General features: G+C 43.7%; 1 protein-coding gene across 35 annotated transcripts in view; it reads right to left on the bottom strand.

The window, feature by feature from the left end:
* Positions 1-4108: 4108 nt before the first annotated feature.
* Positions 4109-18382, bottom strand: part of LOC118385706 (tripartite motif-containing protein 3-like) — a 182374-nt gene continuing 168100 nt past the window's right edge. For 3 of the 35 annotated variants that reach the window (XM_052520235.1, XM_052520232.1, XM_052520234.1), the window contains 2 exons: positions 11217-11357; positions 4109-9671 (listed from right to left, as the gene is read on the bottom strand). In XM_052520235.1, the coding sequence (XP_052376195.1) occupies positions 9519-9671; positions 11217-11357 (294 nt within the window). In that variant the 3' untranslated portion in view covers positions 4109-9518. The remainder of the gene's footprint in view (positions 9672-11216; positions 11358-18382) is intronic. The other 32 variants (XR_008138498.1, XR_008138507.1, XR_008138506.1 and 29 more) reach the window with 32 other exon arrangements.

Genomic DNA, 18382 nt, shown 5'->3' with positions numbered 1-18382 from the left:
AGACAGGTAGCCTAGTGGTTAGAGACAGGTAGCCTAGTGGTTAGAGACAGGTAGCCTAGTGGTTAGAGACAGGTAGCCTAGTGGTTAGAGACAGGTAGCCTAGTGGTTAGAGACAGGTAGCCTAGTGGTTAGAGACAGGTAGCCTAGTGGTTAGAGACAGGTAGCCTAGTGGTTAGAGACAGGTAGCCTAGTGGTTAGAGACAGGTAGCCTAGTGGTTAGAGACAGGTAGCCTAGTGGTTAGAGACGGGTAGCCTAGTGGTTAGAGACGGGTAGCCTAGTGGTTAGAGACGGGTGGCCTAGTGGTTAGAGACGGGTGGCCTAGTGGTTAGAGACGGGTGGCCTAGTGGTTAGAGACGGGTGGCCTAGTGGTTAGAGACGGGTGGTCTAGTGGTTAGAGACGGGTGGTCTAGTGGTTAGAGACGGGTGGTCTAGTGGTTAGAGACGGGTGGTCTAGTGGTTAGAGACGGGTGGTCTAGTGGTTAGAGACGGGTAGCCTAGTGGTTAGAGACGGGTAGCCTAGTGGTTAGAGACGGGTAGCCTAGTGGTTAGAGACAGGTAGCCTAGTGGTTAGAGACAGGTAGCCTAGTGGTTAGAGACAGGTAGCCTAGTGGTTAGAGACAGGTAGCCTAGTGGTTAGAGACAGGTAGCCTAGTGGTTAGAGACAGGTAGCCTAGTGGTTAGAGACAGGTAGCCTAGTGGTTAGAGACAGGTAGCCTAGTGGTTAGAGACGGGTAGCCTAGTGGTTAGAGACGGGTAGCCTAGTGGTTAGAGACGGGTAGCCTAGTGGTTAGAGACGGGTAGCCTAGTGGTTAGAGACGGGTAGCCTAGTGGTTAGAGACGGGTAGCCTAGTGGTTAGAGACGGGTAGCCTAGTGGTTAGAGACGGGTAGCCTAGTGGTTAGAGACGGGTAGCCTAGTGGTTAGAGACGGGTAGCCTAGTGGTTAGAGACGGGTAGCCTAGTGGTTAGAGACGGGTAGCCTAGTGGTTAGAGACAGGTAGCCTAGTGGTTAGAGACAGGTAGCCTAGTGGTTAGAGCGTTGCACTAGTAAACGGAAAGTTGTTGGATCTAAATCCCAGAAGGAAAAAGGGAAAAATCTATGCCTCTGAACAAGGCAGTTAACCCACTGTTCCTAGGTCGTCATTGAAAATAAGAATTTGTTCTTAACCCACTTGCATAGTTAAATAAAGGTAAAATAAATTAGAGAGGGAAGCGAGAGGGAAGGGCTGCACAATTAATCACATTTTCATCCATGTGCCAAAGTGACGTACAACATCCATATCGCAAGAGGCTGCGATTTTATTTTACCGTCATGAATGTAACATTCAAATGGCTTTTAGGCTGGGTTTCTCTACAGCATTTTGAGATGTCAGCTGATGTAAGAATGGCTTTATAAATACATTTGATTAATAAGTGTCCCCCTTGGGGAAACTGTTCACCTGCCCTGTCACAAACACTTTTTTTTTTTACAGTACCTGGCTTTGTCATCAGTAGTCATGACAACACCGACCCATTGAATCGCAATGGAACATAATACAAAAAAAATCCATCAATTTAAAATAAAGATATAATCAGCATGGTCTGTATCTAAATCAACCCCAACCGCTCATGTCGGCCCTTCCGCATCTGCAAAGGAAGGTTGCAGAGCGACAGCTGCGTTTGTCAGATGTTGCTATGGATACTGAAGTATAATTACAAGCATTTCATACGTGTCAAAGGCTTTTATTGACAATTACATGAAGTTGATGCAAATATGTATTTGCAGTGTTGACCCTTCTTTTTCCAAGACCTCTGCAATCTGCCCTGGCATGCTGTTAATTAACTTCTGGGCCACATCCTGACTGATGGCAGCCCATTCTTGCATAATCAATGCTTGGAGTTTGTCAGAATTTGTGGGTTTTTGTTTGTCCACCCGCCTCTTGAGGATTGACCACAAGTTCTCAATGGGATTAAGGTCTGGGGCGTTTCCTGGCCATGGACCCAAAATATCTGTGTTTTGTTCCTCGAGCCACTTTGTTATCACTTTTGCCTTATGGCAAGGTGCTCCATCATGCTGTAAAAGGCATTGTTCATCACCAAACTGTTCCTGGATGGTTGGGAGAAGTTGCTCTCGGAGGATGTGTTGTAGAGGTTGACCGATTAATCGGAATGGCCGATTAATTAGGGCCGATTTCAAGTTTTCATAACATTCGGAAATCGGTATTTTTAACCCTTTTTTATTTCATCTTTATTTAACTAGGCAAGTCAGTTAAGAACACATTCTTATTTTCAATGACGGCCTAGGAACAGTGGGTAAACTGCCTCTTTCAGGGGCAGAAAGACAGATTTTCACCTTGTCAGCTTGGGGGATCCAATCTTGCAACCTTACAGTTAACTAGTCCAATGCAATAAAGACCTGCCTCTCTCTCGTTGCACTCCACAAGGAGACTGACTGCCTGTTACGCAAATGCAGTAAGCCAAGATAAGTTGCTCGCTAGCATTAAACTTATCTTATAAAAAACAATCATAATCACTAGTTAACTACACATGGTTGATATTACTAGATATTAATTAGCGTGTCATGTGTTGCATATAATCTGACTGAGCATACAAGTATCTAAGTATCTGACTGAGCGGTGGTAGGCAGAAGCAGGCGAGTAAACATTCATTCAAACAGCACTTTCGTGCGTTTTGCCAGCAGCTCTTCGTTGTGCGTCAAGCATTGCGCTGTTTATGACTTCAAACCTATCAACTACAGAGATGAGGCTGGTGTGACCGAAGTGAAATGGCTGGATAGTTAGCGCGCTTGTTTCCCTTGCTCTGCATGGTTAACGCTGCTTCGATGTGGTGGCTGTTGTCGTTGTGTTGCTGGTTCGAGCCCAGGGAGGGGCGAGGAGAGGGACAGAAGCTATACTGTTACACTGGCAATACTAAAGTGCCTATAAGAACATCCAATAGTCAGGTCAATGAAATACAAATGGTATAGAGGGAAATAGTCCTATAATAACTACAACCTAAAACTTCTTACCTGGGAATATTGAAGACTCATGTTAAAAGGAACCACCAGCTTTCATATGTTCTCATGTTCTGAGCAAGGAACTGAAACGTTAGCTTTCTTTACATGGCACATATTGCACTTTTACTTTCTTCTCCAACACTTTGTTTTTTTGCATTATTTAAACCAAATTGAACATGTTTCATTATCTACTTGAGGCTAAATTGATTTTATTGATGTATTATATTAAGTTAAAATAAGTGTTAATTCAGTATTGTTATTGTCATTATTACGAATAAAAAAATATATCGGCCATTTAATCGGTATCGGCTCTTTTTGGTCCTCCAATAATCGGTATCAGCATTGAAAAATCATCATCTTCGACCTCTAATGTGTGAATGAAGAATGGTACCATTCAGAATTGAGAGTGAGCCCACTCCCTTAGCTGAGAAGCAACCCCACACATGAATGAATGGTCTCAGGATGCTTTACTGTTGGCATGACACAGGACTGATGGTAGCGCTCACCTCTCCGGATGCCCCAAACAATCGGAAAGGGGATTAGCACACAGCGTTGTACAACATCTTCAGTGTCTTGGAATTTTCTCACATGGAATAGCCTTTATTTCTCAGAACAAGAATAGACTGACAAGTTTCAGAAGAAAGTTATTTCTTTCCGGCCATTTTGAGCCTGTAATCAAACCCATAAATGCTGATGTTCCAGACACTCAACTAGTCTAAAGAAGGCCCATTTTATTGCTTCTTTAATCAGAACAACAGGTTTCATCTGTGCTAACATAATTGCAAAAGGGTTTTCTAATGATCAATTAGCCTTTTAAAATGTTAAACTTGGATTAGCTAAAACGACGTGCCATTGGAACACAGGAGTGATGGTTGCTGATAATGGGCCTCTGTACACCTATGTAGATATTCCATTAAAAATCAGACATTTCCAGCTACAATATTCATTTACAACATTAACAATGTCTACACTGTATTTCTGATCAATTTTATGTTATTTTAATGGACGAAAAAAATAGCTTTTCTTTAAAAAACAACGACATTTCTAAGTGACCCCAAACTTTTGAAAGGCAGTGTACATCTTAAACCACACAAACAAAGCACCCAGAAAACCATGACGGTGTTGTGTCTTTAATATTTAATTTATTTATTATATTTATTTCATATTTAATACATACTTTTGTAATCATACGATCTGAACAAAATACAAAACAAATTAGTTTAAATGTATACTGTATATTATACAGCATCTTTGTAAACGTAATGTCATGTTTCTGTTGATTTTATTTCAGTGTTGGCTTAGTTTAGTCCTAGCTTGTTTTAGTCTAGGTCATGGCATTGGAGGGGGTCAGTAAGAATATCACTCAAGGTAGGAGATTACTCAAGCAAATACAATATTTTCTGAATAGTTTGAGACTAAATCAGTAACATGAGTTAAGTCTAGGACATTCCCTCCCGTTCCAATCATGTGTATTTTATTTTGTATTTATTTAACTTTTAACTACGCAAGTCAGTTAAGAACAAATTATTTTTTACGATGACGGCCTCCCCCCGGGCCAAACACTAACCCGGACGACACGGCGCCCAATGGGGACTCTCAATCACGGCCGGCTGTGATACAGCCTGGAATCAGATCCAGGATCTGTAGTGACACCTCTAGCACTGAGTTGCAGTGCCTTAGACCGCTGTGATACAGCCTGGAATCAGATCCAGGATCTGTAGTGACACCTCTAGCACTGAGTTGCAGTGCCTTAGACTGCTGTGATACAGCCTGGAATCAGATCCAGGATCTGTAGTGACACCTCTAGCACTGAGTTGCAGTGCCTTAGACTGCTGTGATACAGCCTGGAATCAGATCCAGGATCTGTAGTGACACCTCTAGCACTGAGTTCCAGTGCCTTAGACCTCTGTGATACAGCCTGGATTTGAACCAGGGTGTCTGTAGTGACACCTCTAGCACTGAAATGCAGTTCCTTAGACCGCTGTGATACAGCCTGGAATCAGATCCAGGATCTGTAGTGACACCTCTAGCCCTGAGTTGCAGTGCCTTAGACCGCTGTGATACAGCCTGGAATCAGATCCAGGATCTGTAGTGACACCTCTAGCACTGAGTTGCAGTGCCTTAGACCGCTGTGATACAGCCTGGAATCAGATCCAGGATCTGTGGTGACACCTCTAGCACTGAGATGCAGTGCCTTAGACCGCTGTGATACAGCCTGGAATCGAACCGGGGTCTGTAGTGACACCTCTAGCACTGAGATGCAGTGCCTTAGACCACTGTGATACAGCCTGGAATCAGATCCAGGATCTGTAGTGACACCTCTAGCACTGAGTTCCAGTGCCTTAGACCGCTGTGATACAGCCTGGAATCAGATCCAGGATCTGTAGTGACACCTCTAGCACTGAGTTGCAGTGCCTTAGACCGCTGTGATACAGCCTGGAATCAGATCCAGGATCTGTAGTGACACCTCTAGCACTGAGTTACAGTGCCTTAGACCGCTGTGATACAGCCTGGAATCAGATCCAGGATCTGTAGTGACACCTCTAGCACTGAGTTGCAGTGCCTTAGACCGCTGTGATACAGCCTGGAATCAGATCCAGGATCTGTGGTGACACCTCTAGCACTGAGATGCAGTGCCTTAGACCACTGTGATACAGCCTGGAATCGAACCGGGGTCTGTAGTGACTCCTCTAGCCCTGAGTTGCAGTGCCTCGGGAGCGGCAGATGGGGTGCGGTGAATTGAGATGCAGCACAGAGCATATGATTTATTCACACAAACAGGGGAAATTAGAACAGGGTTGGCCATCCGTCATATTGGAGAGCTACTGGGCGTGCAGGCTTTTGCTCCAGCCCTATACCCAATATCCTGAGGAGGAGCTGATTAATAGAATCAGGTGTGTTCTGAGTAGGACTGGAACCAAACCCTGCAGGGAGGGTATTGGTCTCCAGGAAGAGCCACCCTTGAATTAGAATATAACTGCATGTGGGTGGAACTCTTTCCGCATGCCCTGTTAACTGGCAATGTGCTTCTCATTTACCACAAAGAAAGCCTTCTGAACAGTGAAAGGCCATCAGACTGTTAAATAGCCATCACTAGCCGGTTACATAACCCTGCACCTTAGAGGCTGTTGCCCTATATACATAGACAAGGAATCACTGGTCACTTTAATAAGGTTTAAATAATGTTTACATAGTGGTTTACTCATGTCATATGTATTTACTGTATTCTATTCTACTGTATTTTAATCAATGCCACTCTGACATTGCTCAATCTAATGTGTATATATTTCTTAATTCTATAATTTTACTTTTAGATGTGCGTATTGATGTGTGTATTGTTGTGAATTGTTAGATACTGCTGCACTGTTGGAGCTAGAAACACAAGCATTTCGCTACACCCGCAATAACATCTGCTAAACATGTGTATGTGACTAATAACATCTGCTAAACATGTGTATGTGACTAATAACATCTGCTAAACATGTGTATGTGACCAATAAAATGTGACTTGATATGAAAGTCAGAACAAATACAATAAGGAAGTGCTTTCGTCAGCCACAACAACAATAAGGAAGTGCTTTCGTCAGCCACAACAACAATAAGGAAGTAATATACACTTTTGGAATATGATATAGATAGCAATATTTGAATATACACAGAGTTACATATATATATATAAATTATTCCTTTGAAAGTAATCATCTTTGTGTAATGTCCAACAACAACAATGTACAAAAATATATTTCAGTATAATAGTCGATGTGGATGTTTCCCCCCACTAGAGGGCGCTGATGAGCAGTGTTTCAGTGCTACAGTGTCACAAGGCCTGCGTTCCAATAATCTCCTTTCTCCAGACGTGTCCACTTCCCTTTATTGGGGAGATTCACAATTTGTTTCGTTAACTCCTCCTTCCTCGTCCAGGAGAGCAAATGTGCTTGTTTTGACATGAGATTAACACTTTATTTGGCTCGACAAAGACGACCAGTAACATTTCAAATAACTATCTACTAACCCTCGCTCTAACCCTGACTTTGGCAAGTAGTTTCTCATCAACAGATCGTCCGGACCATCCAAATAAAAATGTAACCGAAACGAGACTCTCCTTGTCCATTGGCGCGCCAAACAGAATCCAGAATATAGGTGTGAAGTGGTAGAAATAAATGTTGCTAGTTGTGGCAGACATATTCCAGATAAAACATGTTGTGTTTTAAATGTCTGCTTGCTTTTCTTCTCCTCTGACAAAACAGCTGATTCAAAGGGGGTGTGGCATATATTACAACTCTTCCACAAAGGACTATCCTAGGTGAAAGGAGGATACTCTGGGAGGGGAGGACACTCGGGGAGGGGGGGGGGGCACTCGGGGAGTGGAGGACACACTTCCATTCCCCTACAAACTAATTGACACTTTCCTCAACTACTTATCTATCGGTTTCCGGGTCACAGAGGACGGAGGACAGAGGAGTCTAAGATATTTTTCCCAAATGTCTATTAGCCAATATAAATGAATTGGAAAAGATATTCATACATGGTAAAATAGCTAGTCAAAATAGCTAGTCAAAACAGCTAGTCAAAATAGCTAGTCAAAACAGCTAGTCAAAATAGCTAGTCAAAATAGCTAGTCAAAACAGCTAGTCAAAATAGCTAGTGAAAATAGCTAGTCAAAACAGCTAGTCAAAATAGCTAGTCAAAACAGCTAGTCAAAACAGCTAGTCAAAATAGCTAGTCAAAATAGCTAGTCAAAATAGCTAGTCAAAATAGATAGTCAAAACAGCTAGTCAAAATAGCTGGTCAAAATAGCTAGTAGATCAAAACGGAGAACATCAACGCATTTGTGAAAGTCTCAGCTTTCCGTGCGAACACGACAGACCTTTTCCCGAGAAGATCGATTTTTGGGGATGTCTCCTGGTCTGACAAACACTGCTGTAGCTCTGCCACCTTCCACCACAGATGTGGACAGCCGACGTTGGCGGATGTGGTGGATTGAGAGGCAGCCCAAGCAAAAAAATACAGATATCTCTAGTTTAAACAGACTCATTTGTGCTTCTACACCTGCATTGCTTGCTGTTTGGGGTTTTAGGCTGGGTTTCTGTACAGCACTTTGAGATATCAGCTGATGTACGAAGGGCTTTATAAATAAATGTGATTTGATTTGATTTCCCGGGGGACGTCCACTCTATTACAAGGACATGACTGGTACGGTAAACGGTAACTCACTTTAGCCCCAACAAGTGCACACTTCAGGAAGAAGGAGGAATTATTGGGACACACCCGAGGCCAAGAAGAGGAGGACATCTAAACAGCAGCAAATTAGATTAAAAAACATTTTTTGTTTGTTTGTTGTTAAAAGATAAAATCGTGTAGAAATAAAAAAAAATTTTTAAACAAACAAGTCCTTTGTTTAAGTTCTTTAGAAAAAGAACACAAATAGAAATGTGTGTAACTTTGTGCTCTTGATATTTGCAATTCATACAGTTCAACCTCACATACAGTATCTTGTGAAGTGGTTGAGCTCTTCTCCATAGCGTAACTAGATAGTGCATTGATCTAAAGTATTCAGATACCTCTACACACAAAACAAATATACATGATGTACATCTATATAAGGTTGTATAGATCGCACAAAATGGCAGATGTAACACTCCTTTAGATTTATGGGTAAAAGATGGCTGACCACAACCCAAGGGGATAATAACACGCTAAATCGATTCCACTTGTTTACAAAGTGGTCCCCAATGGAATAGACACAACCAGGGTGTGAAGTATGGACATATTAACACTGTTTAATAGAGTATGGACATATTAACTTTCCTGTTGTCACTAATTCACTGGTAAAGTCGTATTTTCCATTCCACTCCAGCCTCCTAAAGGGGAGTTCAGTTCTCCCTTGTCTGGAGATTTTTGGCAGAAAGTGACATACGGGGAACAAGGTAAAGCTGCAGGGGAGAGTCCCAACTGGCTCCCTCTACTGTAGGTAGTAGTATAAGAACCGTGGTCCGGTCCATCCATCCTACTGTAGGAAGCAGTATAAGAACCGTGGTCCGGTCCATCCATCCTACTGTAGGAAGCAGTATAAGAACCGTGGTCCATCCATCCATCCTACTGTAGGAAGCAGTATAAGAACCGTGGTCCGGTCCATCCATCCATCCTACTGTAGGAAGCAGTATAAGAACCGTGGTCCGGTCCATCCATCCATCCATCCATCCATCCATCCTACTGTAGGAAGCAGTATAAGAACCGTGGTCCGGTCCATCCATCCACCCTACTGTAGGAAGCAGTATAAGAACCGTGGTTCGGTCTGGTCCATCCACCCTACTGTAGGAAGCAGTATAAGAACCGTGGTTCGGTCTGGTCCATCCTTCCATCTGTGGGTCCATCTGTCCACCCCTCCTACCATCCATCCCTCAAACCTTTGAAGAGTCAGCCATGTCTCTCTCTCTCTCTCTCTCTCTCTCTCTCTCTCTCTCTCTCTCTCTCTCTCTCTCTCTCTCTCTCTCTCTCTCTCTCTCTCTCTCTCTCTCTCTCTATCATTGTAGGTAGCGGTAGATCTTGAAGCAGTGGTTTCCAGAATCGGCTACGGCCACGTGTCCATCAGAGGTGAGGGTCAGACCCTGGGGGCCGTAGAGAGGGTCAGCTGATGTGTTGATATAGGACAGGAAGGAACCAGCGCTGTCAAATACCTGGGGAAAGGAAAAAAAGGGGTTTCAAATCAAAAGCAATTTTAATTCACATGCGCGGAATACAACAGACCTTCGTGAAATGCCCTTAACCAACAACGCAGTTAAGAAAAATACCTTTAAAAAAAAGAAACAAAAGTAACAAATAATTAAAGAGCAGCAGTTAAATAACAATAGTAAAGATTATATACAGGGGGTACAGAGTTAATGTGGATGCTATATACAGGGGGTACCGGTACTGAGTCAATAGCGAGGCTATATACAGGGGGTACCGGTACAGAGTCAATGTGAAGGCTATATACAGGGGGTACCGGTACAGAGTCAATGTGGAGGCTATATACAGTCACTTTTCTTCTTCTACTATTTCTATGAGTTGGAAAACAAACTGAAAGAGTGCACACTGCCACCTGGAGGGTGTTGTCTGAACAGGTTTAAAGAGAAGGTTGGTGATTTACTGCCCCCTGGAGGGTGTTGTCTGAACAGGTTTAAAGGTTGGTGATTTACTGCCACCTGGAGGGTGTTGTCTGAACAGGTTTAAAGACAAGGTTGGTGATTTACTGCCCCCTGGAGGGTGTTGTCTGAACAGGTTTAAAGGTTGGTGATTTACTGCCACCTGGAGGGTGTTGTCTGAACAGGTTTAAAGACAAGGTTGGTGATTTACTGCCCCCTGGAGGGTGTTGTCTGAACAGGTATAAAGACCAGGTTGGTTATTTACTGCCCCCTGGAGTGTGTTGTCTGAACAGGTATAAAGGATGGTGATTTACTGCCCCCTGGAGGGTGTTGTCTGAACAGATATAAAGGATGGTGATTTACTGCCCCCTGGAGGGTGTTGTCTGAACAGGTTTAAAGGATGGTGATTTACTGCCCCCTGGAGGGTGTTGTCTGAACAGGTTTAAAGGATGGTGATTTACTGCCCCCTGGAGTTATGGAATGTTTCCTCACGAGTATAATTCATTGGCTGATCCCTCCTGGTGATCTGTATTGAATTATGTTGTCCTTCCTTAAACCAATTTGACTACTTCAAAATGGTGAACGTCCTCAATGGTGCTGCCCATGCTAAAACAAGCTTTTGGGCACTAGAGTCCTCTATGCATCTCTATTGTTTGTGTGCGTTATCTCCCAAATTAGGTGCTGTGGGTGTGGCCTCATCTGTATCAGGTGCTGTGGGTGTGGCTCCACCTGTATCAGGTGCTGTGGGTGTGGCCCCACCTGTATCAGGTGCTGTGGGTGTGGCCCCACCTGTATCAGGTGCTGTGGGTGTGGCCCCACCTTGTATGAGGTGCTGTGGGTGTGGCCCCACCTTGTATGAGGTGCTGTGGGTGTGGCCTCACCTTGTATGAGGTGCTGTGGGTGTGGCCTCACCTTGTATGAGGTGCTGTGGGTGTGGCCTCACCTTGTATCAGGTGCTGTGGGTGTGGCCTCACCTTGTATCAGGTGCTGTGGGTGTGGCCTCACCTTGTATCAGGTGCTGTGGGTGTGGCCTCACCTTGTATTAGGTGCTGTGGGTGTGGCCTCACCTTGTATCAGGTGCTGTGGGTGTGGCCTCACCTGTATGCGGCTGTTGCCCCAGTCGGCCACGATGACGTTCCCATTGGTATCCACGGCAACTCCGGTGGGGGCATTGAACTGGCCGTTCCCCTCGCCATGGGAACCAAACTTAAACAGGAACTCACCGTCCGCACTGTACACCTGGGGACAGGAAGTAGACACACACATACCTCTGTGAGGTCACACCTGTGGGGGTGGGGGGGATTGAAAGGATAGTTTACCTGTAGGATATACAGAGTAGAGATCTTGTTAAGGGCAGAGATTCAGTAAAATATGCAGAGTAGACATCTTGTTGAGGGCAGAGATTCAGTAAAATATGCAGAGTAGAGATCTTGTTAAGGGCAGAGATTCAGTAAAATATGCAGGGTTGACATCTTGTTAAGGGCAGAGATTCAGTAAAATATGCAGGGTAGACATCTTGTTAAGGGCAGAGATTCAGTAAAATATGCAGGGTAGACATCTTGTTAAGGGCAGAGATTCAGTAAAATATGCAGGGTAGACATCTTGTTAAGGGCAGAGATTCAGTAAAATATGCAGGGTAGACATCTTGTTAAGGGCAGAGATTCAGTAAAATATGCAGGGTAGACATCTTGTTAAGGGCAGAGATTCAGTAGACTATGAGATGCATAAGGTTCAGGTTCATAAGTGTCCATCATTATTTACAGTGCTCAAAGTTAGTTATAAGCCGGAAAAGTTATTTACAAAATACACTGAGACAAAATACTAACTTGATTCAATACAAAACAACAAAACAAACCTTAAGCCTGCGTGCGTAATGGGTCCATGGTCAAACGACCCCTCATCACTGTCAAACGCTCCCTAAAACACTTCAGCGGGCAGGCCTTTCTAATCGACCTGGCCCGGGTATCCTGGAAAGATATTGACCTCATCCCGTCATTAGAGGATGCCTGGAAGCTCTTAAAAATCGCTTTCCTCTCCATCTTAAATATGCCTCATTCAAAAAAAATGTAGAAGTAAGAACAGATAGAGCCCTTGGTTCACCCCAGACTTGACTGCCCTCGACCAGCACAAAAACATCCTGTGGCGTTCTGCATTAGCATCGAATAGACCCCACGATATGCAACTTTTCAGGGAAGTCAGGAACCAATATACTCAGTCAGTTAGGAAAGCTAAAACTTTGCATCCTGCAGCACTAATTCCAAAAAGTTTTGGGACACTGTAAAGTCCATGGAGAATAAGAGCACCTCCTCCCAGCTGCTCACTGCTCTGAGGCTATGACACACTGTCATCACCGATAAATCTACGATAATCGATCATTTTTCTACGGCTGGCCATGCTTTCCACCTGGCTACCCCCTTCAACTCTGTCATTCCTATCGGCAGACTCAATAGCCTTGGCTTCTCAAATGAATGCCTCGCCTGGTTCACCAATTACTTCTGAGATTGAGTTCAGTGTGTCAAATCGCAGGACCTGTTGTCTGGACCTCTGGCAATCTCTATGGGTGTGCCACAGGGTTCAATTCTCGGCCGATTCTTTTCTCTGTATATATCAATGATGTCGGTCTTGCTGCTGGTGATTCTCTGATCCACATCTACGCAGACGACACCATTCTGCATACATTTGGCCCTTCTTTGGACACTGTGCTAACACACCTCCAAACGAGCTTCAATGCCATACAACACTCCTTCCGTTGCCTCCAACTGCTTTTAAATGCTAGTAAAACTAAATGAATACTCTTCAACCGATTGCTGCCCGCACCCTCCCGCCCGACTAGCATCACTACTCTGGAAGGTTCTGACCTAGAATATGTGGACAACTACAAATATCTAGGTGTCTGGTTAGACTGTAAACTCTCGTTCCAGACTCACATTAAGCATCTCCAATCCAAAATTAAATCTAGAATCAGCTTTCTATTTCACAACAAAGCCTCCTTCACTCATGCCGCCAAACATATCCTCGTAAAACTGACAATCATACCGAGTCTTGACTTCGGCTATGTAATTTACAAAATAGCCCCCAACACTCTACTCAGCAAACTGGATATAGTCTAGCACAGTGCCATCCGTTTTGTCGTCAAAGCCCCATATACTACCCACCACTGCGACCTTGTATGTCGGCTGGCCCTCGCTACATATCCGTCACCAAACCCACTGGCTCCAGGTCATCTATAAGTCTTTGCTATGTAAAGCCCTGCCTTATCTCAGCTCACTGGTCACCTTAGCAACACCCACCCGTAGCATGCGCTCCAGCAAGTTTATTTCACTAGTCATCCCCAAAGCCAACTCCTACTTTACACACCCAATCTGTAAGTAGCCCACCCAACTACCTCATCCCCATATTGTTACTTACCCTCTTGCTCTTTTGCTCCCCAGTATCTCTACTTGCACATCATCATCTGCAAATCTATCACTTCAGTATTAATGCTAAATTGTAATTATTTCACCTCTATGGTCTATTTGTTTCCTACCTCCCTACTCTTCTACAGACACACTATATAGTGAGGCAAAAAGTATTTAGTCAGCCACCAATTGTGCAGGTTCTCCCACTTAAAAAGATGAGAGAGGCCTGTAATTTTCATCATAGGTACACTTCAACTATGACAGACAAAATGAGAAAAAAAAATCCAGAAAAATCAGATTGTAGGATTTTTTATGAATTTATTTGCAAATTATGCTGTTTGACGCTAGCGCTCGATTTTCGGCGGTCATATACACTTTTGTTGGCCATTTCGACCTGTTCATTAAAGCCAGCGGTCTGCTATTTTCAAACAGTTGCGCAACGATTGTTAATTTTCCATTTCTTATATTCGCTCGCTTGCTCTCAAATATTTCAGTGGTAGAAATATTTGAGGTGTGTCCTTAAAAACATGACACAAAGTGGTCATTTTAGGCAGCGCTGATAGGGATATTTAAGTCCAACCAAAAGTTGTTTTTAACGGTAATGCAGTTGGTGATGGCGTGACTTTCGACAGAAGAAACTCAGCCTATCCAGCCGTGACGCACACTACCCATATGGGCATGGAACAAGAGTGGCCTAATGTACTTTTGGTGCCTGTATTCTTCATATTTCGAAAACATACAGTACCAGTCAAAGGTTTGGACACACCTACTCATTCAAGGGTTTTTCTTTATTTGTACTATTTTCTACATTGTAGAATAATAGTGAAGACATCAAAACTATGAAATAACACATATGGAATCATGTAGTAACCAAAAAAGTGTTAAACAAATATATTTTAGATTTTTCATAGTAGCCACCATTTGCCTTGATGACAGCTTTGCACACTCTTGGCATTCTCTCAACCAGCTTCATGAGATAGTCACCTGGAATGCATTTCAATTATCATGTTTGCCTTGTTAAAAGTACATTTTTCGGGGTGTATTGAGGGGGTATGTGGGGGTATATTGAGGGGGTACGTGAAGGTATATTGAGAGTATATTGAGGGGGTATGTGAGAGTATTGTGGCTTTTGCTACATTTATATAATGTCTAAAAGAATAAGCCCACCCTTTGTTAGCTTAAGATTTATAAAACAAAATGTATGGACCTGATTATATAAAGTGATCTATAATGACGCTTTGGTCCGCAGTGCTTTATGCTAGAAACAAGCTGTACAATAGAAACAAGCTGTACAATGGAAACAAGCTGTACAATGGAAACAAGCTGTACAATGGAAACAAGCTGTACAATGGAAACAAGCTGTACAATGGAAACAAGCTGTACAATGGAAACAAGCTGTACAATGGAAACAAGCTGTACAATGGAAACAAGCTGTACAATGGAAACAAGCTGTACAATAGAAACAAGCTGTACAATGGAAACAAGCTGTACAATAGAAACAAGCTGTACAATAGAAACAAGCTGTACAATAGAAACAAGCTGTACAATAGAAACAAGCTGTACAATGGAAACAAGCTGTACAATGGAAACAAGCTGTACAATAGAAACAAGCTGTACAATAGAAACAAGCTGTACAATAGAAACAAGCTGTACAATGGAAACAAGCTGTACAATAGAAACAAGCTGTACAATAGAAACAAGCTGTACAATAGAAACAAGCTGTACAATAGAAACAAGCTGTACAATGGAAACAAGCTGTACAATGGAAACAAGCTGTACAATAGAAACAAGCTGTACAATGGAAACAAGCTGTACAATGGAAACAAGCTGTACAATGGAAACAAGCTGTACAATAGAAACAAGCTGTACAATGGAAACAAGCTGTACAATAGAAACAAGCTGTACAATGGAAACAAGCGGTACAATGGAAACAAGCTGTACAATGGAAACAAGCTGTACAATGGAAACAAGCTGTACAATGGAAACAAGCTGTACAATGGAAACAAGCTGTACAATGGAAACAAGCTGTACAATGGAAACAAGCTGTACAATGGAAACAAGCTGTACAATGGAAACAAGCTGTACAATAGAAACAAGCTGTACAATGGAAACAAGCTGTACAATAGAAACAAGCTGTACAATGGAAACAAGCTGTACAATGGAAACAAGCTGTACAATGGAAACAAGCGGTACAATGGAAACAAGCTGTACAATGGAAACAAGCTGTACAATGGAAACAAGCTGTACAATGGAAACAAGCTGTACAATGGAAACAAGCTGTACAATGGAAACAAGCTGTACAATGGAAACAAGCTGTACAATGGAAACAAGCTGTACAATGGAAACAAGCTGTACAATGGAAACAAGCTGTACAATGGGGAAAGACGTGACTATGACACATATGGTTTATCTCCATGACATTCGGAGGCTGTACTAAAAACTTATGTAGCCGAGGAGACCAAAAAACATTAACTTTGGTAAGTGATGTGTGATTCTGTCACTATCAATTGACCTTCAACATGTCAAGAGGCTATTAAACAACATACTAACTCTAAATCAGTCAGGAGAAAGCCAGGTAGCCTAGTGGTTAGAGCGTAGAGGCGGCAGGTAGCCTAAGAAGGAACAAAAATTAATTATTTAGACTATATTATTATTTTGAGTCGGCAGGTAGCCTAGTGGTTAGAGTGTAGAGGCGCTAGGTAGCCTAGTGGTTAGAGTGTAGAGGCGGCAGGTAGCCTAGTGGTTAGAGTGTAGAGGAGGCAGGTAGCCTAGCGGTTAGAGCGTAGAGGGGCAGGTAGCCTAGTGGTTAGAGTGTAGAGGAGGCAGGTAGCCTAGTGGTTAGAGTGTAGAGGTGGCAGGGTGGCCTAGTGGTTAGAGTGTAGAGGAGGTAGGTAGCCTAGCGGTTAGAGCGTAGAGGAGGCAGGTAGCCTAGTGGTTAGAGTGTAGAGGAGGCAGGTAGCCTAGCGGTTAGAGCGTAGAGGGGCAGGTAGCCTAGTGGTTAGAGTGTAGAGGTGGCAGGTAGCCTAGTGGTTAGAGTGTAGAGGAGGCAGGTAGCCTAGTGGTTAGAGTGTAGAGGAGGCAGGTAGCCTAGTGGTTAGAGTGTAGAGGAGGCAGGTAGCCTAGTGGTTAGAGTGTAGAGGAGGCAGGTAGCCTAGTGGTTAGAGTGTAGAGGAGGCAGCTAGCCTAGTGGTTAGAGTGTAGAGGCGGCAGGTAGCCTAGTGGTTAGAGCGTAGAGGGGCAGGTAGCCTAGTGGTTAGAGCGTGGAGGCGGCAGGTAGCCTAGTGGTTAGAGTGTAGAGGCGGCAGGTAGCCTAGTGGTTACAGCGTAGAGGCGGCAGGTAGCCTAGTGGTTACAGCGTAGAGGCGGCAGGTAGCCTAGTGGTTAGAGCGTAGAGGCGGCAGGTAGCCTAGTGGTTAGAGCGTAGAGGCGGCAGGTAGCCTAGTGGTTAGAGCGTAGAAACGTTAAAACATATAGGCCTACCTGATGACATGGTTCTGCTGTGTTAAAACATATAGACCTACCTGATGACATGTGTTAAAACATATAGGCCTACCTGATGACATGTGTTAAAACATATAGGCCTAAATGATGACATGCCTCTGCTATGTTTTAACACAGCAGAACCATGTCTTTCCTTCAGTGGTAACTGGTTCTATGGCACTCAATTTCTACAGTTAAGACAACTCTACCACTGTTCTATGCTTAGACTGTTCTCTGTTTATAGCCGGTATAGAAATCAAAATGTCTCCGTTGCTCCAGCATGCGCTCATTGGTCGTCATGCTCTGTTTGTGGATTTTTAAAAAAGATTCTACTTGTCTCCAGTCATGTAAAATGACGTAGAATTACATTAAATGCGTTTTTGAAAGACTCCTTTTTTTTCTTTTTCTCAGAGCGCAAATAAGATGGTAGATTAATGCAGTGCTTTTATTATAAAGGAGATATGTTTTCCCCTACCCATGTCCTGAGTAGTCTGCATATCCACTACCTTCTGGCTACTACCCCTACCCATGTCCAGAGTAGTCTGCATATCCACAACCTTCTGGCTACTACCCCTACCCATGTCCAGAGTAGTCTGCATATCCACAACCTTCTGGCTACTACCCCTACCCATGTCCAGAGTAGTCTGCATATCCACAACCTTCTGGCTACTACCCCTACCCATGTCCAGAGTAGTCTGCATATCCACAACCTTCTGGCTACTACCCCTACCCATGTCCAGAGTAGTCTGCATATCCACAACCTTCTGGCTACTACCCCTACCCATGTCCAGAGTAGTCTGCATATCCACAACCTTCTGGCTACTACCCCTACCCATGTCCAGAGTAGTCTGCATATCCACAACCTTCTGGCTACTACCCCTACCCATGTCCAGAGTAGTCTGCATATCCACAACCTTCTGGCTACTACCCCTACCTATGTCCTGAGTAGTCTGCATATCCACAACCTTCTGGCTACTACCCCTACCCATGTCCTGAGTAGTCTGCATATCCACAACCTTCTGGCTACTACCCCTACCCATGTCCTGAGTAGTCTGCATATCCACAACCTTCTGGCTACTACCCCTACCCATGTCCAGAGTAGTCTGCATATCCACAAGCTTCAGGCTACTACCCCTACCCATGTCCAGAGTAGTCTGCATATCCACAACCTTCTGGCTACTACCCCTACCCATGTCCTGAGTAGTCTGCATATCCACAACCTTCTGGCTACTACCCCTACCCATGTCCAGAGTAGTCTGCATATCCACAACCTTCTGGCTACTTTGTCATGTAATGCTGACAAAACAAAGAACAAGTTCTGCATATTTAAGGCTCTGGTCTAGGAGTGAGGGTCAGTGATTTAAGGCTCTGATCTAGGAGTGAGGG

The sequence above is a fragment of the Oncorhynchus keta genome, chromosome 6 (assembly GCF_023373465.1).
Source record: "Oncorhynchus keta strain PuntledgeMale-10-30-2019 chromosome 6, Oket_V2, whole genome shotgun sequence".
NCBI classification, from domain to species: domain Eukaryota; kingdom Metazoa; phylum Chordata; class Actinopteri; order Salmoniformes; family Salmonidae; genus Oncorhynchus; species Oncorhynchus keta.
This window is presented reverse-complemented; position numbering and strand designations above follow the sequence as displayed.